Raw genomic sequence first — 21211 nt, 5'->3', positions numbered from 1 at the left:
ATGTTATAAAAGGAAAATTTTTAATACTTTAAGATTTTACAATAATATAAATGCAATGTTTCTCTGTCATTTACATAACAAGCAACATTCTTAAAATATGTAAAATATGTGTTTTAAATGTTAAGAGAACATTAAATCATGACATAGAACATTCTTATAACATTGAAAAATGATAGAAGGTAACATTTCTCTTACACAATCACTAACCCATTTACAACCACAACATAGACAAAATTTTAAAACATATTAAAATGATACATTATAAATTATATTCTCTTTAAAAGATAAAGAATAAAAAACAAATAGTAAATAGATTAAATATATATTTATTTATTACTGGTTTATATTCAGTACTTAGTCTACTGCACTCTTATGCTTGAGCACCACCCTGTCATTACTTGTAACTGTTATCTAAAGCTCAAATCTTATTGAACAGTCTGTTTCTTTGTGTCTTCACTGTTTTGTGGTGTAAATACTTGTGCCTGGTGTAAATGGCTTTATATGGATCTATTTAATGTATTTATTTATTTTAATATGAAGTTTCTTAATAAGAACCCTTTGAACTGAAGTGTACTTTTAGTGTGCTTTAGTGCATTAAAGAGAATAACACAGTATTTCTGACAATAAATGCAACTAAATTGTCATGTAGGAGAATACATTTAAGTGTAATATTACGTGTAATAAAGCGCAATTAAAGTTTACTTAAACATAATTTTAAGTCAATATGTTTTTGTAGTACTTTAAAGTAGTGCACTTATATTTAAAATGTACAATTTATTCTGCTTACATTTTTCTTTTTTATACTTAAATGGAATGTAAATGTTTATGTTTAATATACAACTTGTAATTTAAAAAAGTATTGATTTTTTACATATAAAAGTTCTCATATATTTTAACTCAAATATAAAGTTGCTGAATTCACACTGAACTTCCAAACATGGTCTATCTTATGTCAGAAGCATTGTTGTTTTTGTTTACAATACATTAAAATGAAATTTTTGCATATTTTCCCTGATGAAAATAAATATCCTTTTTTGCAATTCAAATATATTTCACTTTTCAATATTACATAACAAATATATAATGTAAGAAATAATTCTATGCCATGTAGATTTTAATTAGTATTCAATTTAATTGTGTTTTTGATTTTTAAGGCAAATATTTAATTAAATTTCAAATAAAAATGGTTGGAATAAAATCTACTCAGAAAAATACACCATATCTACTCAATAAAAACGAGGCAACAGATTACATTAATTAAATTTCACAAGGTTTATTGAGTAAATATTAATTAAAGGAGCGGTGAATCAAATACTCAATTTTAACTTGATAATTTGTTATATGAGAGGTCATCATAGTTAAATGAACATCCTACAAGTTTCAGAACCGAAAACGTCTGTGCTACTGAAATATAAGTTTTTGGCACCAAGCCAGTATTACAAGGGAGTGTGGAATTCGAAAAAATATGACGTCAAAGTAGAATTGAAGCACCTCCCCAAAGCCAAATACAATGACCACTTTTGTAGCCCCTCCCACAGCTTCGCGTGACACACGTGTGTCTCAACAATCAGTAAACATGTCTTTAAAGATTGCCAAATGTAACCAAAATGACTTTTACATTTTTTTTCTGAGAGACTTTTATTTTGACGTGGTGATCTGTTATGATAGAGTTTTCATGGAGTCTTGGGTTGTGGAAGAACCACGTGGGAACAACACAGAAGCTAAATACTTTAATTCGGAGGCTCAGAACATAACATTAGGAATGTGTGGATAAAGGTTGTTTTTTAAGAAGTTCCAGCTCGCGTGGGGAGTGTTTGATTACTTTGTGTACACTGATTCATTTGTAAAGAAGCAAGTCAATGCTGGATTTGCAGAGAGACTGTGGATCTGATGAAAATGACACAGCAAGTAAGACATTTTACTTTATTTAAGTTACTGTGTTTCACTGTTGCTTTGTTAGAAGAGAACGCTTGATATGTCCTGTTGTAACATCCGTGTCTAAACTGTTTTAATTTACTAAAAACATTAAATGATTAATAAAGGTACAACACTTAACAATACGATTGTAATTTAAAGGTAGAAATATGCAAAGTTAGTGATAAGGAAGGACTTATCAGCCGCAATTTAGATTATAATGCCCACTTACTGTGTTGTATACGGTAATTTAGGCGAGTTGCGTTTGAAAGGTCAAATACTCGACAAAGCTTTTTTTATGATATAACTGTGGTATGTAACATTTCGTGTATGTCAGAGCAACCTCACAAGCACAATAGAAATGAAGAGCTCTTTTCCAAAACGCGACAAACGCCATTTTTAAAAAAAAATGAGTTTGTCATGTCATTTGGCTGTGTACTGAACCTATTCACTGCTCCATGAACGTTTTATGCCAAATCATTAAATTTCCTTGTTAAAATGTAGGTACAAGATGGCATTCCTTTCCTAAACGCGATAAGCGCTGGAGCCTATTTTTTTGCCTAAACGCGATTTATCCTCTCGACCAATCAGATTTCGATGAGCGTTCGACGCAATCCAATGGCGGCGTTCTGAACAGATGTTTGTTTATGTTCATTCATTACTCAAAATGAGGATTAATGTCATGTTAATACATCATCCGGAGAATGTACCCGTTTGCAAGGCGATCTTCATCAAAGTGTTTGGTATGTACAACTTTCGTTTCAGAACTGGCTCGTTTAATACCGTTTTGTACATTCGCGGTAACGTTTTTAAGAAACCAGCTAACGTAACATGAAAAGTACTGAATAGTTCGATAGCCTGCTGATAGACAGACTGGCGTTTGATACATTGACCATGATGATAATGTGCTATTGAAGATTGTGTTGTGCAAAAGTACAAAATGTGGCTTGTGAACAATGCATGTAAAGTTGTGCTTTTTGGATTGGACATTATGAGCGCGTTGTTACATGGTATGTCATTGAGAAATCGAGGGGAGCTCGCTGTGTGTGCGCGTGTGAGGTTAATACAACTGTGTGTAGACGAGAGAGAGAGAGAGAGAGAGAGAGAGATGTGAAATATATTGAGCAAAAGAGGTTCGTACCGCTCTGCTAAGGAGAAATGGTGGAGGGAGTAATAGCAAGTTAGTTATGTGTAATTCTGTTTATTTCATACTGGCTCCAATGTATATCTCAAATTAGAATAATTTACTTATTCATTTATAGTATGAAGCGTCCCTGAGTATATGTTGCATGTTCTCTTATTTGTGTTTTTTGTTTTTTAAAGAAAAAACATACATTTATGGAAAAAATGTATGGATTTATAGCGTTTTGAAAAAAATAAAATTAACTTTCAATTTATAATCAACAATATTGTTGTTTGATTTAATAATCTTTATTCAACATGTTCAGACTGAGCAAAAAAACAATTTTAACAGAATAAATTGAATATTCACAAAATGTGTAAGTCTAGGTAAAAAATTTGCTTTTTCTGAAAACTATTGAAATGGATTTATAGCGTTTTGGAAAAGAGCTCTTCAAATATACAAAGTTATTGATAAGGATTTATCAGCCGCAGTTTAGATTCTGATGCGCACTTACTGTGTTGTTTACGGTAATTTAGTCACGTCGAGTTTTGTTTCTACTTAACTACACGTATTGTCATTTATGTGTATCATCTTTAGCACCCAGAATCTTTTGTGGCTCAAACATATTTGTGTTCGGCTGCTATTTTTACACATTAATGTTTTTAAAACATTTGCCCACATGTAATGACGGGTAATGAAGTTGTCCAATCATAGCGATGGGTGTTTACGTCCAGGTCTTCAGTGTGGCCCGCCCCTTCAAACGAAGCTTTTCTCCAGAGAGACACTAATCCATGTTACAAAATAGCCTATTACTTATTGCTTTTGATGTTTTTGAATGTAAAAACCACACAAACATCATAAGTAGACGTCAGACAACAGTATAAAACAATAAAATCAACAAAATCACCGCCCCTTTAAATGAGATCCTTAATAGTTATTAATATTAATAGATTTGAATAGAAAACTTTAAATTAAACAAAACATCAACATATCAACTCTTTCACCGCCAGCGTTTTTTTTTTTTAAGTTGACAGCCAGCGCCAGCGTTTTTTATGATTTTCACAAAAGTTTAATGCCTTCCAGAAAATGTTCTTCTAAATATATAAACATACAATATACCAAATGACAGACCCCCTGCTTTCAAAAAAGTTTCATCCTACCTTGAGTATGTCTTTTGTAATCAGCTTTTGAATATGGGTAGGTTTCTGCAAAAACACCACATTTTGAGCAAAAAGCAGATATAATTCCATTTTTGTGACGGACTTTTCATAGAGATCCCATTCAGAGCGATCATTAAAACAGACACGGACATGCAGCAGCTTGCCATAGGTCAATACTTCCGGGTTTGAAAAGTTGCGGAAGGGCGCCACCTAGTGGATAATAGCGGAAAGACGTAAATGCTTGTCATTGGCGGGGAAGCGTTTTCTCTTAATTGACGAGATATCTCGTCAATGGCTGGGAAAGAGTTAACCTAATAAGTGAATTGCGTTTTCTACAGCTTATTGGATATTCGGAAATGTTTTATTACAGTTATAAAATAATAAAATGCAATGTTTCTCTATCATTTACATAACAAGCAAACAAGTCAATATAAAAAACAGTTTAAACATTGTGTGAACATTAAAACATGACATTGTCATAACATTTGAAAAGGGCACAATGTATATTTATGTTTAGGTTATATTTAATTTTGTACTTTTTTCTATTAAAATCTACTCATATTAAATTGATAACTGTATGGGTCTCGTTTAATTAATATTTACTCAATAAACCTTGTGAAATTTAATTCATAATATTGCTTGTAATCTGTTGCCTCATTTTTATTAAGTAGATATGGTGTATCTTTTCTTACAGTGAAATAATTGTATATTGAAAGTATATTTACAAAATATTTGTACTTACGTTTACAATTAAACATTTAACATACTTAAAATTATTTATAATTTAGTATATTTTCTAAAAATATACTTTAAATGCTTAAGTAAATTTTATAACAATGCACTAAAAGCATAATCCTAAAATATAGTACTGAAGAAACATTATATTTTAGGTTAATTTTTTAAAAATGTCTGTAGTATACAAATGTCTACTCCTGTTATTGTGTAATAAGTGTGTTTGTTTAATAAGTTTTTACTGACATAAAGGTATGTTTATTGTAAACCCACATCCATAATAAACAAAACAACACACTAAAGCCCTATTCGGACGTGATTAGTTTTTACAGGGGGACCTGTAATGCAGCCAGTTATATAAAACATGTAGGCTAACATTACTTTAGTAGGATTTGTATAAGTTCTTTTGATTTGTTAAATTAATAAATTACATGTTATGTAATAATTTTACATTTAAAGCTAAATATCAAACCTTACAAACACGTCTATCCAGAGCACGTGATCTTCTCCAATGCCCAAACGCATGAAACAGACACTCTTATCTCTGGAATAGCCTGAGCATTTTAATCCCGTCCGAATTGGTACATAAAATCACAGACGTCATGGGCGACATGTTGAAACTCAAACGTCGTTTGAAAAAAAAACATAAGCACATGCATGTAAATGTGAGTGCTCTACTAAATACTAGAAACTGATGATAAATATACTAGAATTATAGACTGTAAAAAATATGGACATAGTGTCTGTGACATCATTCATAGGTTTATGAAGAGCTTTTTTAAAGCCAATAGTTGGCGGGGCCTGCTATCACCATCATGGCAACGCGTCAATGCGCATCATTCGCGTATAACCAAAAATGGATAAAGAGGCAAGACATGAGTGAAGCTGAAGTGGTTGGTTGCAGAAACAACACCCGCCTAGCTCAACAGTCACTTAATTATGCAGAACTGTAAGGCTAAATATAATTTAAACGGATGAGTTATAAAAAAAAATACAGTTGTCATGAAGGGCAAAATTTACTATACATGTCACGGAGTGACTTTTGAAGGGCGGAACCTAAAGTGGTGGAGATTAGGGAGATTAGGGGCAACCCAAATTTGGGTGTAATTGGCAACAGGTGTACCGATGAGTGTAGAGATTGATGATTGGGCAATATAAGGAAGAGGAGGCATATAAATAGGGCATCGAAAACACAGGAAGGAGAAGTTTATTCCAGCAGATACTGCGGGTGAGACGGAGTGGCGGAGGTGATTGGAGAGACAGATGTATGGTGGATATTAAGTATTGGGCGGAGTGGACTTGAGGATTGGCCGTGGACACGGACAGGTTTGAGTGTAGGGATTATCTTCATTGAAGTGTCGTATTGACCCATGTTATTTCCTGTGAAGAGATCGGATGCATTGAAGAGCTGCCGGAAGTACAGTGCCAGGAGGCAGGAACGAGGATATTGTACTGCCGGCCGTGTTCACGTGGATTATCTGGAAGGAAAAGGAGAAGATCTGGTATCAACGGACTTGTGAGTACGCTGATTTGTCGTCATATCAGTGTGTTACTTACCAGTGTGGAATCTCAGTGCACCTCTTGTGAGTTGTGATCAGTGTGTAAGCCGCCCCACCGCGGAGAGGATTGGTTGGCGAGCCAGAACCAGCTAAGAAGGGAGTACGTTACGTTGTCGTGGCTGTGACGTTTATACCTGGCCATCCGCTATATCAGTGCCTTTGATTATTCAGGACGAATCCCCGGTCAAACGTGGTGAGCTGACCCTAGTTCACTGGAGTGTGTGGAGTTCAGTGGGTGAGTCTTTTCTTTGTGTTCACCTGAATATTGCAGTGTCGTGCCGTGTCCCTGTTGAGGAAACCCTGTTGAGAGAACGTGTACTGGTGCTGTTGGAAGACCCCTTTTCTATACCTGCCCGCTTGTGACGTGTGATCTCTCTTCCCCGACTGGTGGTGGCGATGCAACGGTAGCAAGTAAGGAACTGTGTGACTATTGTGGGGAACATCAATGGAGGGAAGTATCGGCTGCTGCATGGAAAAGTAGCTGTGTTGTCTCTGTGTATGGTTACCTGTCTGTGGAGTGATTTCAGAGGCAGCCCCTTTCTAGATCGCTTGTCCTGTCAGTTGGAAGAGAGGAGAGGGAAGCGTTCGATCCATTCCTGTGGTACATACTTGGCGCAACAACCTACCTGAACTGACCCGTTGTGGTGACACCAGCTGAGGCCGCGTTAGGTGCAACGAGCAGCAGCCCCGACCCGTACCTCCATCTGCCCTTGTTTGAAGTCAAGAGGTGGTGTATCTTTCCCCATATATTTACTGAAGCCAAGTAAATCTGTGAAGGAATCTTGTGTGTCTGTTTGCTACCAGTTCTGCAGGTCCGAGCCTAAGGCAGTGTGTCGTCATAGGAGTGTCTTCTATGGTTGGAAGTGACCGTTTGAGTGTTCGTCTGGGAACTTGTCCCGGTGAAGAAGGAAGAAGAAGAAGTGTCGTGGCAAATCCATCCTCTTCAGTCTCCCAAGCTTCAAAGGGCTAAAACCTGTCGTCCACCTCTTCGAGGGTCTGTGAGTTGTACCGATTCTCAGCCATTCTGTATACTCACCTGTACACCCAAAGCTAAGAGCCAATGTATTACCCTTCTGTATACTCACCTGTATGCCCAAAGTAAAGACCCAGTGTGCCCTTCTGTATACTTACCTGTACTCCCAAAGCTAAGAGTAAGCATATTACCCTTCTGTATACTCACCTGCATACCCAAAGTAAAGACCCAGTGTGCCCTTCTGTATACTTACCTGTACACCCAAAGCTAAGAGCCAGCGTATTACCCTTCTGTATACTCACCTGTTCGCCCAGAGCTAAGAGCCAGCATATTACCCTTCTGTATACTCACCTGTATGCCCAAAGAGCCAGAGTATTACTCCTGTATACCCCACTTGCAAGCCTAAAGCAAGGAATCAGTGTGTCGTCCCGTATTCTCATCTGTACCTCAAGAGCTAAGAGCCAGTGTATCACTCCTGTATACTCACCTGAACGGCCAAAGCCAAGATCCCGTGCATTTACGCTGCATGCTTACTTATACCACGAAGGCCGAGAAACCCAGTACATCTGTCTGTATACTTACCGGCACGCTCATTACACTAGGGCCCGTTCTACTTCAAATACTTACCTGTGTACCTTCCAGTGTGTTTCCAGTATTGAGCCCAGGAAACCGCCACTAACAGCACCAGGTACCCACCTCAGATAAAATCGTCAGTGTCACTTCTTATCTTCATTTCCTTACGTCCAGGAAAGGGAAAGGCTCCACTGGCAGTCCCCATGCAAGACAGAACGAAGATAAAGCTGGGAATAATCTGGTTGAGGTCACGTGAAGGGAAATTATGAAGAGTCTGAAAACCTACCTGGGAGTTCCCGTGAGTTTGCGTTTAGATTCCCTTTCCCCTGGAAACTAGGGAGGGGCGAGACTCACAACATCTGTGGTCCGCTCCGACATATATAACAAAAACACTTTCTGTACCAGGCTGTTAACACTGTAAAGTTGGCCATTTTAACATCGGGGTCTAATTTTGGAGCCAGCCTCTGGAGGCCAGTCGATGAATTGCAGTTAAAAGTCACTTCCGTTTTGGCTTAACGATAGAGATCGGAAGGTTGCCCTCTGACTACAAAGTTTACTGTGTGTCTCAATTCGTTCCCTAGCTCCCGAGGTCGTGAATCAGTATATCGTGTACACAGGTTCGGGCACTCGTAAGGACTCTAGTTCACTTCACATTGGGACAATGTTCACTTATTTTTCTGTCACGTGGCTGCTTAAGCGCGTGTAATCACTCACAGCTGTTACTCATCAACAACCGGCAAAACCAACATCTTTTTGACTTAATTTTAAAAACAGTACATTGTGAAAAATGCTGTCATTATTCTCTTACATATCTGTGCATAAAATTGGAGGCATATAATTACATTTTAAATGTAATAAATATATTTACAATTTTAAATAAATATTATTCTTTTAAATATTGAGTAGATTGTGGTTTCTTACTGTGTAGCAATGTGTGTTTATATTTACAACTAAAACAAACGTTTGTCTTCATAAAAGTTCTGTAACATTTCATAAAGTTTATTGAGTTGGATCACGTGATGTTCGGTTGGCGAGCTTCAGAAAAGGTCACGTGATTTCCGGTTAGGGAACATAGGGACCATCGATGCTCACTGGTTTTTGCGTTGCATTGTGGGAATTTTTAGGGAACGAACGTTCCAGTGCACACAGCCCTTAAAATGGCCGACTCCCTGATCAGTGCCCTGACTACTGAACAAGGGAGCTGATTGAGACACACGGTTAGGGTTATGCTATACACCTTTTAACTTCAACCAAATATTGTACACTTCAATCAACAAATAGTTTTCTTAACTATATGGAGTTTCCAGATGCACTTTTTCTGAAAGGACGCCTGGACTTTTTTGAAATAAAAGGTTATAGAAACTACAATTTTTGGAGATTCTCAAATTTTAATCACAACATGGTCAGACATTCAGTCTACCTATATGGTGTCCCCAGGTGTCATGCATGACCATTTCATACCTTTTTTGCTAAGTGAATGTCATTTAATATATATTTTACCTTGTTTTACTCTGTTCCTATACTACTCAGAGTTATGACTATTGGGCAACAATATGTCAAGTGTCTCGTTTCAAACAAGACCAGAATTATGAATATAGACCATATGGTTTAAGTGGCGCAAATACCTTTAGAGTGGGGGGGTGAAATTGTGATATACATCTTCAAATTAATATAACTCTGGCATTTTTTGGTCTAGAGGCCTAATCTTGGTCTTGTTTTAAAGAAGACACCTTGGGGGTGAAAATATTAAATATTTCAATTGTTATAGGAGTTTACATTTGTTTTAATAAATACAAATAATTCCATAACATATTAGTTTTATAAATAAAATTATAAAAATGTAAATGTTTCAGAAAAGTAATAATGCAAACATGAAGCCATAAGTCTCAAGTAGTTCTGATCCAAATTTCAAGTTAAAATCACAAAAAATGAGGTGTGTGTCACACTTTTAGTGGTTTTGCCAACAACGGCCACTAGATGTCCACGGTTTGCAGCATACACTTGTGACAAATTATTCAATTACTATCACTGCATTATCATTAATGCAAAAATGTTTTGAAATATGAAAACTACATTCTTAGAGCTTTCCAACAATATATAGTTTGTCAACATTTTTGAAGATTTATAATATGATATTAGAATTATGAATATATAAAATTAATATGCATTCCTATGGGGGGTGGGGTCATGTAACTAAAAACTGTCACTACATTATTTCTATCATCAAATGACTTTGAAATATGAAAACTCCATTCTGAGAGCTTTCCAGTGATATATAGTTTGTCATGATTTTTTAGGTTTAGAGTAGGGGTTTAGTCTTATAAATACGTAAAAACAAATTAGGCCTACCTGTGGCCCCTTGACCTTTTAGAAACTGACTCTCATTACGTCATAATTCTCCCAAAATGGAAATGAAATATGAAAACTACACACCTAGAGCTTTCCAACAATATATAGTTTGTCAAGATTGTTTAGGTTTAGAACAGGGTATTAGTGCTATACATATGCAAAAACAAATTGAGTCCATCTGTGGCAGTGTGACATTTTAGAAACTGACTCTCACTACATCATTATTTTCCCAAAATGGTGATGCAATATGAAAACTACACTCTTAGAGCTTTCCAGTGATATATAGTTTGTCATGATTGTTTAGGTTTGGAACAGGGTATTAGTGTTACAAATATAAAACAACAACGTGGGCCCACCTGTATACCAGTGGAATTTTAGAAAATAGCTCTCACTATGTCATTCCTTTACCGAAATAGTGATAATAAATGAAATCTACACTCTTAGAGCTTTCAAATGATATATAGTTTGTCATGATTGGATAAGAATTCATATGCAAAACACTGAAGTAAATGTTGGTGTCCCTCTGGCGGGACAGTGACATTTATCAGGATATAAATGTTTTGAGGCGCACTCTCTTTAAAATTGAATCAATTACTCTCCCTACATAATTTATTTTATAAAACACTGTTGATATATGTATTCTAGAGGCTTAGACCTTTCCAACAAGATATAGTTTATTGTGATATACAAAAAATTGATATGGAAAATATTGACGTAAACTTAGGTGTCTTGTGAGCGGGACAGCGCCACTTAAGGAGTTAAGAGCTGCAGACATTTTAGTTTGGGGTTGCAGTTTTTCAGAAAAATGCTCAAAAATAGAAGTGCTGGCTAACAGTTTAAATTATAAAGTAAATATGTAGCCTATAAAATTGTGTCTATATTTGAGTTGAGAGAAATTGTACTGTCCATTCCAGTCCTTTACAGTATAATTAATGACATGACATTTTTTATTATTATGCTTTTTTAAAAATAATAAAATACTTCTGTATCTTTTGCAGTTTTAAAAAATGGAAGCTCAAGACTCTGCTGTTTTTGAAGCAGTAAAGGCGTCAGGGGAATCCACACTGGAAAAAGCTAAAGCAAAAGCTTTAGCAGAATTCGACCAGTTGTTAAATGTTTCACTTGACATTGCTGTGACAGGAAGGACAGGATCTGGGAAATCATCCCTTGTAAATGCTCTTAGAGGCCTGAGCGATGATGATGAAGATGCAGCCCCTACTGGAGTCACAGAAACTACAATGGAGCCCACCATGTATGAGCATCCTGGAATGCAAAATGTGAAAATCTGGGATCTGCCAGGAATAGGAAGCCCAAACTTTAAAGCAAATAAATATCTTAAAGATGTGAAATTTGATACCTATGATTTCTTCATCATCCTTAGCTCAGAGAGGTTCTGCGAGAATGACATCATGCTGGCTAATGAAATAAAAAAGAAGAAGAAAAACTTTTACTTTGTTCGTTCAAAGATTGACAACGACATCTCTTCAGAGGAAAGAAAAAAAGGATTTAATGAGCAAAAAGTTCTTTCTCTAATAAGGGAAGACTGTGAGAAAAATGTAAAAAAAGTGGGAAATCCCAAAGTTTTTTTGATATCATCTTATGATTTGGAGAAATATGATTTAGAAGACCTTAGAATGACACTAAAAGAGGACCTGCCTATCCATAAAAGATCTGCTCTCCTACAAGCCTGGCCAGTTTGCTCTGCTGAAGCTCTTGAAGAGAAGATCAAGTATTTTGAAGGACTGATCTGGGCTGCATCTCTTGTATCTGGAGGAATAGCAGTGGTCCCTGTGCCTGGCCTATCAGTAGCATGTGATACAACCATTGTAGTAGCATTCTTTGTGCGGTGCTACTATGCATTTGGCTTAGATGATAAATCATTGACCAGACTTTCGGAGAAAGTGAATATCCCCTTGACAGAATATATGGGCAAATCAAGGATCACTGCTGCTCTTAAAGAAAAAGCAGTGACCAGGATAGGTGTATCTGCATCATTAGCAGTGGCGGCTACAGCTGAATTTGCATTGAGTCTTGTTCCAGGTCTGGGCAGTGCTGCTGCTGCAGGATTATCCTTTGCTACCACACAATACCTTCTGAGAGAAGGATTAAATGAACTGGCAAAAACTGCTCGGGAAATCAGAAAATTAGCTGGACTGGATACAATATGTAATGACTCCAAGTTGGCCTGAGCATGTGATTTTTTTCAAGAAACAGTATGATGTTTGATTTATCTTGTTCAGGGGCCGTATTCACAAAGAATTTTATCTTACCACTATGAGTACTTCTAAACAGTAAAAGATTTTAGCTAGGAGTTTTCTCTTAAAAGTTATTTACAATGCCTTTCAGACCTACTCTTAGTAAGAAAAAATGACAACTCCTAAACTAAGAGTGAGTCTTCGTTGCTATGGATGATGTCAATTCTCATGCACAAGCTTCCTCGCAATGACCACGGTGATTGGTTGTTAGATGACAGGGCTATGATGCGGAACATAACACAGACACACCAAATCATGGAATTACGACATCGATATATAGATATATGTCCTACACAAAATAATAATAGTAATGCCGTCGAAATGCATATATAATGTCATGTTTGTGCAGGCCCCAGTGAAGTTTAATTCTAAAAAAGCAGAGAGAGATAAAGGCGTGAATTAAATTAAATTTAATCAAGGTAGCCTTATACCCTAATGAAAACTGCAAATTGCCTAATAATGAAAAACGACATTGCATTAACACTTGCTTGGTTAATTGACATCCAATTAGCCTAAATGGACTACTTAAAGCAAGGAAATCTTGCCCCTATTGAAGTAGCCTAATAATAGTTAAATGACGTGGATTACGAATAAACAGAAAAGAAAGCCCAACTGGATGCAGGATCAGTTACTGCTGCTGGCCAAGTTGGTGAAACATAATAAAAGGGAAATTTGGCACTAAGATATCAAGCAAAACTAAGCGTGAGACATCGGAGACAGTGATGCACGGGTCAATGTATAAACAACCCGCACCCGACCGACGTTTTCAACTAACCCACCCGCAACTTGGACCGCAAAAATAAATAAATAAATAAATAGTGTACCCAACCCGCTCCCTGGCCTGCATTTTTTAAAAGTAGTAATTGTTTAAAATAGTTAACTGGCATCTTTATTTCAAATGACCCGACCGACCGCGACCCGAATATCATTAAAAATATTTTTGGATGACTCATAACCGCAGGCACACGCTCATTTCGGATCAACCCGCGCATCACTGATGGGAGAGGATTTGTTTGCGGATCAATGCAGCATTCCCGCTTGTGTCGCGGACCCCGGACGACTGCGAGAGGCGGTGGTATGCACTACAATCGCAGTCGAGGGTTGAGATTGCAGCCTTTAAACAGGCAAGCATGGCAACAGGTAACGTAGGCCTATAATATTAAATATTTAATATCATTATTGTTTCATGTAATTCTTAAAACTTCCTGCTTGTCATGAATGTAATGAATTATGAAACAAATGCCATAAACAATATGCTTACATTAAAGTGTGGTTTTAAGTGTTATGTAGGCAATGCTTTTGCGTTGGTGAAACTGTCCATGTATGTGTTAAGGAGGATCAGACAGCACCTAAGCCATTTTACGATCCTTTGTGAATAGGTCTTAGTGAGTTGGAAGTCCTCTCGACTTCTTTTAAGCCGTCGCAGACTTAGGTGCTACTTTTAGGGCTAAAATGCTTTGTGAATTACTCTTAGTGAAAAAATTAGGAGTCCTAAAGTTAGGAGTGACACGCCCAATATTTTTAGGAGTTGCTCCTAAATTCGCTAGTTAGGAGCTACTTTTAGCCTTTAAATTCTTTGTGAATACGTCCCCAGGTTTTTACATAAAAGCATATACGCATTAATCTGTCATGGAATAAATTGTCAAATTATGTTGCTTGTTCTTTTTTTTGCTGACATTTATTTGTAAAGGTTCTTGTGGGCTTTAAGAATACGTATCAACTTTTACTCTATCAATGCCTGTCCTGACTACCATATATCTTCATATCTTAACGTTTTGTTATTTTTATTAATTTTTCCCATTTTTAGATTTTCATTAATCTATTAGTGTGTATTTTCATTTGCTGAGATAAAATATGAACTTCTGTAACACAAATAAACAATAGTTCTGAGGCACTCACAAGGAATACAAGTTTGTATAACAAATAACAAACGAAGGCCACAGAGGACCGAAACATGTTGGCATGTTTTTAATGGATTGCCAAGGTTAAAATAAAGGCTTTTTAATTTATATTCCTTGTGAGTGCCTCAGAGCTATTGTTTTTTTGTGTTACATTTTGGATCTCCAAGCTGAAGAGCGCCAGAGGAATACACCTTTCTACACCCAAGTGGCACTTCTATTAACTCGCTTCTGTATTTTTGTCTCCCTGTATACCTGTCATATTCCACTTAATTAACAAGATACATGTTTTATGAGTTTAATAATAGATTACAGTAGTAGATGAATTAGGACAAAGAAAGAGATTCTGTAACGCAGGAAATTTCCCTGGTTTTAAAGTCAGTGTAAACTCATTTCAGATAATTGTTTCTAAACACATTATAAATGTGACAAATGTATTACTGAAACATGTTACAAAACTGTGAACTATGTGGTACTGATTCTGAATTGTATAGTTACATCATTAAACTTTTTTCCATTTTTTTTGCTGGATGAGCCTTGTTTTTATCCTAATTATAGCCCCAAACCTAACCTTAAACCCAATATTTCTTGGGATTTAGGCCATAGCTGTATCCAGTGTATCCAGAACCGCTGTATTCATCTTAATCCTGCCCACAAACCTAATCCTAAATTAGTGACAAAACTGTGACACACTACAGCCATAGCCCCACCCCTAACACAACCTAGAGCCCCCTTCTTCAAATTACCCTGGAGGTCCGGATGGAGCACTGCAGAGTGTAGCTCCAATCCTGATTAAACACACCACAGCTTGTCACTCCCCTGAGCAAGCTTATCAAAGTCTTCATAATCACTACAAAATCACAGGTGGGTGTAGGGGAAAAATATAATATATCCATACGTTGGCCCAATGGCGAAAACCAAACAGCATGGCAAAGGGTCCTTTTCCGACGCTTGTCAGTCAGAGTTTTAACGTTACATAATTTAGGTTGTTTTATCTGACTCCAAAAGATAAACTATAAACCAATATTAAAAGTGTCCAGTTTTCTTGACGTTCTAAGAACGTTTCTTGGTTGTCTGGACGTTAGAGGAATGTTACATTCTACCATTTTTAAATGGTATTACAATGTCATGTTTAAATGTTCACACAATGTTTAAAACTTATATTTATATTGACACTTGTTAGGTTTAGAAGTGATTATTTGTTTCATTTAAAGTCACCATGATGGTGATCATTGTTTGTTTTAGTTGGACTCTTGACCCTTTACTTTTTGCTAGTTTTTCCAGATGCATTATGTGTTTATAAAACAAATCTGCTAAAGTAAAGTTAGTGCAATTCTGTAGTTGTTGGTACATAATAGTAATTAATTGATTTACTTAAGGAGTTTTAGAAACTTTGGGCAAAAATTAACGGCTGTATATTTGGGACGCACAAACGTCCAGAATCAGAGTATGAATCTCAACCATGGTGACAAATAAATTAAAAACTTCATGCTGCAATGCATGCTGCGTATCAACAAATTACAAATCTCATCAGGACTCCCAGCATGCACTGAATAAATAATGAACTTTTTACAATTTTGTTTGTCGCCATGGTTGAGATTCATACTCTGATTCTTAATGTTTGTGCAGCCCAAATATAAAGCAGTTAATTTTTGCCCAAAGTTTTTTTTAAACTCCTTAAAGACAAACTGCTGGATCTCATATACATTATAAACAGAAAAGAAACTTAATGAGAATCAGTTAATTAAACAATGATCTTTGCCATTACTAATCACCATAATTGCACTTCTAACTTTACATTGCCATAACAAATGTGTTTTATAGACACAAAGTAATACAGCCAGGGAAGCAAAGCTATTAAGAAGTTAAGTGTCAAGAGTTAAACTAAAACAAACACTAATCACAATAATGGTGACTTAAGATGAAACAAAACATCAACATCTAAACCTACTAAGTGAATTGTGTTGTCTACAGCAATATTTGTTTCAGAACATTCAAAACAATATTTTATATCAGTTTTAAAATAAGAACATTCAATGTTTCTCTATCATTTACATTACAAGCCAAAAAGTTAATATAGGAAACAGTTGTTGTTTTAAACATTAACTGAACATTAAACATTAACTGAACACTAAACATTAACATTGAACATTAAAACATGACATTGTCATAACATTTGAAAATGGTAAAATATAACATTCAGACAACAGAAACGTTCTTAGAACATCAAAAAAACAGGACACTTTTTATGTTGGCAGAACGTTTTTGGGAACTTTTAGGGAACGTTCTAAGAAATTTATTCTGTTAGCTGTGTAGTATAAAAAGAAGTTCAAATAGAGAGAATAATTAAATATAACATAATAAAATAAGAAATGGTCTAACAATTTAAATGGAATGACAATAATAAAACGGTCCACAACACAGAAGACTATATTGTATAAATTCCTTGTTACATTCAATCGTCTGTCTACCCAATATAACACTTCGTGCAAAGAATGAAACTACAATTAATCCAAAAGAAAACGCACAAGAAAACAAGCTTTCACCCCAAATATCAGATGCCGCAACGGCTGCACTTTATTTTACAGTACGTGTAAATAAGTTGTACTTACCGACAAATGTGTGGTACTTACTTTTAGGTATCTACATGGTAATTAATTGGTATCATTACTGTACTTACCAGTAGTACATACTTGGTAGTTATTATGTAACTCTAGGTAAGTACTGGGTAATAACAGATACATACTTATAGTGTAGGTATACTGTAACTAACGAGAAACATTACGGTACTTACAAATAAATGTACAATATAAGTATTTAGTATTTACAGGCAAGTTAGGGTAAATGACAGGAATTTATAGTGTACATATATGATAACTAATATCCAACACTACTGTACTTACAAATTGTATATACATAAGTGTGTGGTACCTATAGGCCAGTGTAAGTTAATGAAAGGCACATATGGTGTATGTATACTGTAACTAACAAGAAACACTACTGCACTTACAAATTGTATATACACGATAAGTGTGTGGTACCTGCAGGCAAGTGTAAGTTATACTTATACCATACGTATATGATAACTAAGAACAAACATTACTGATGTGCATTTTGGTACTCAGACTCAGTATCATTGTCCTTTAAACCAAGCATTAAATAACAGTATGCATTAACTACTGGGTACATTTACTAGTGTTCCATTGTAACTGCATGTAAACAGGACTGTAAAATAAAGTGCTGCTTTTTACACCGTTATTACATAGGACCTACTATCTAATATATAGCATCATATACATGTCACTGTGAGGCAAACCCAACCATTGACTATCATACGCATTAACTACTGGGTACATTCACTAGTACGTCCATGGTAACTGCATAGAAACAGGACTGTAAAATAAAGTTTTGCTTTTTACACAGTTATTACATAGGACCTACCACCTAACATATAGCATCATATACATGTCACTGTCCGGCAAACCCAACCACTGACTATCATTCGCATTAACTACTGGGTACATTCACTAGTACACACTTATTGTGTATAAACAATTTGAAAGTACAGTAGTGTTTGATATTAGTTATCATATATGTACACTATAAATACCTGTCATTTACCCTAACTTGCTTGTAAATACTAAATACTTGTATTGTACATGTATTTGCAAGTACAGTAGTGTTTCTCGTTAGTTAAAGTATACCTACACTATAAGTATGTATCTGTTATTACCCAGTACTTATCTAGAGTTACATAATAACTACCAAGTATGTACCACTGGTAAGTACAGTAATGATACTATTTAATTACCATGTAGATACCTAAAAGTAAGTACCACACATTTGTCGGTAAGTACAACTTATTTACCATATTTGTACAAGCTAAGTACACGTACCATTGCTCAAAGTGGGCCTTCCTTAATTGCGATGTATCAGTCTGATAATCCCCTGCCCTCGGAGATTTCCCAAACAATGCAGTCAATCCCTTATCACACACTTGTAATGCCATTAGGGATGGAGGGTGCGAGAGAGTTCATTTAACTTGCCGGGGAGCAAGTGACTCGCCCCTCCACCTAAACCATAACAGCAGCGCAGGCGCTCCCACTACGTGCATCACGCGCTGTGCTTAGAGCACCAAGTGCTGAGGGGGCACCAAAAATAGCCTAATGGAAAAATATAATGCTGATTCATTAGCCTATAGAAACATAATTAGGCACTTTTTAGCTATACATATATAGCCAAAAAGGGGGAACGAGATCATGTAATTGCTCTAGTCTAGAAGTTTTACTGTTAAACATTATCTATGCATATGCATTTTACAAATAACTGATGCCAGTTAGCCGTTACTTTCTTTACCAACTTTCCTTATATATTGAGAAGTAGTTTATGGTTTATTTTGAGGTGACGGTGGTTAATACATTCTCAGTTACAGTTAACGTTAGCGGTCAGTGCAGTGCACACAATTAATTTATATATATATACACACACATATACATACACACACACAATCACAATATATATTGGACATAAATGAGGACCGATTATGAAACGTTAGAAGGCGTAAAGACATTTTTACATGTGGCCTGGTAAGTAATTAATGTTTAGCTTTAAACAAATGCAAATATTGCTTCTATTTGTAAATGTTTTTTTTTAAATGCTACCACACACATTTATTGTATATGATGACTCTGTACCTGTGGATATGGTGAGATGAGAAACATTTTAAAGTAATGCTTTTTAAAAAAACACATTGCAGTGTTCGAGTGCTGAAACGGCTCTCCGCATGTTTGTAAATTCTTTATCTCTTGTTTGTTACAAATAAACTATTTTTAGAGTACAAACCTTTTCTTACATATTTGTAAATTAAAAGCCTGCTATTTTTACTTCCACAATTAAAAGAAAAAGTCTTTGAACATTTTAAATCCAAAAAATAATTTCAAAACAAATGAAAACAACATAATTATTTAACATTAATTTTAAACTGGTGGTCTTCTTCCTCTGCTTAGTTTTTCAGTTTACAAAGTCCGTCATCTAAATAGGGATTAGACCAGGGCTGTGCACAGAAATTTTGAGGGGCAGTGGCCCAAACCAAAAAGGGGGCACAATTTATATGGTTTTAACAAAATATTATAAATATGATGCGTTATAGATTAGTATCAAATAAGAGAAGTTTTTATAATGAACTTAATAACAGGAAATAAAGTGTGATAAAACTGCTTAATATTCTGTATGATTTACGTGCTGAAGCTTTGAATCCATGTTTGCAATTTTGAACTGCCTTTCCAGCCTCCCTTTCAACTCTGTCTTCTTTTTTGTCAAACATTGTTTTTTTAATTTTTGTCTATAAAGTGTGCCAACAACAGCACATTTAATGTTATTTATATTAGATCTCATCGAGCACATTACTATGATTAGACAATCACTTTAATTCTTAGAATGTGGATTTTTGTTATTTACTTGCTTAGTAATTAGCACTTTTAGAAGACCGAGAGCAAATCATTACCGACAAAAATACAAAAACATACGGAAGCCGAGAGAGGTCATCCATATTTGTATTTTTGCTGCTTGTTTTCTCATGATCCCAACATAACAAAAGTAGTTTTCTCGTGATCATGAAATGATAATCCAAATCCCATAATGTAATTTCCTGTCTATAATATTTATTTATTTTGAAGTGGACTGCTGATATGAGTTGGGGTAACTGCCGATAACTCTAATAAATAAATAAAATTGGATGTTTAATTTTGATATTAAGATTAAAATTTTAAGATTATTTGTGAATTTAGGGACCGTCTCTAAAGTAGTAATGTACATGTTTCAAACTTCAATAGTATTTAACAGTTTAACAGTATTTGAATAAATATAAAAAATATATAAAAAGTTTGCATTATAGTTATTATGCCATGTCTAACATTACTCCTTTCCCCCCCTGGAGGGCGCTGTTTATCATAGGTTAAGCTAAACTACTGTTTGATAAAACTTTGTTATGCTTTCAAGCATGCAAAGCGCAGCAGCCATTTATTCTGTACGCCCTGTCACCCCACACAGCGCCACTCACATAATTTAACATTAAATAACATCATCTTTGTCCCAAATCATTAACGATTAACATTGGCTGCTATCGTATATTTTGCATTTTGAAGTAGACGCTATCTGACAAAGCTCGCGCTATTTTATGTGCACTTCTGGTTTACAATACCTCCGAGCTGTCCTAGACGCGACTCGACGCGGCCGGTATGCGATCCCCTTTAGACTCTCAGGATTCCATTAAGCACACCCACAAAGCATAATAGGATTTATAGCAGTCAAAAAACTGTAATCTAGTTGTTAGTTACCTGAACCGGGCGGCGCCGATTTAGGATATTTACTTACCTTCAAAATCTTCCCTTTATCCGCTTCAGTGAAATTGTCCAAAACAAATTGTTCATCATTCCCCAAAAGTCCAAGGAAATGGAATATCCAAGCCTTTTAATACAAAACGATTTGTTCGCCTCACAATCTTGACGTTTCTGACTGAATTACGGTATAAATACTGTAAACAATTAGTTCACTATCGGACATTCGTTCGACTCTCACTTTTCATTTACGATTTATAATGACATATTCGGGTGTCACATTTATTGGGCAACATCTGAGGAAAAAATACCCCCTTGTGGAATTTCAGCAGTTTTATAA

The 21211-nt window shown here is 35.6% G+C and overlaps 1 protein-coding gene across 1 annotated transcript in view; it reads left to right on the top strand.

Moving 5' to 3' along the window:
- Positions 1–15061, top strand: part of LOC129441857 (interferon-inducible GTPase 5-like) — a 15387-nt gene extending 326 nt beyond the window's left edge. The window contains exon 2 of the mRNA XM_055201584.2: positions 11382–15061. Coding sequence (XP_055057559.2) covers positions 11391–12572 — 1182 coding nt within the window. The 5' untranslated portion in view covers positions 11382–11390 and the 3' untranslated portion in view covers positions 12573–15061. The remainder of the gene's footprint in view (positions 1–11381) is intronic.
- Positions 15062–21211: the final 6150 nt, after the last annotated feature.

This window comes from Misgurnus anguillicaudatus, chromosome 2, assembly GCF_027580225.2.
Source record: "Misgurnus anguillicaudatus chromosome 2, ASM2758022v2, whole genome shotgun sequence".
Taxonomy (NCBI): Eukaryota; Metazoa; Chordata; class Actinopteri; order Cypriniformes; family Cobitidae; genus Misgurnus; species Misgurnus anguillicaudatus.
This window is presented reverse-complemented; position numbering and strand designations above follow the sequence as displayed.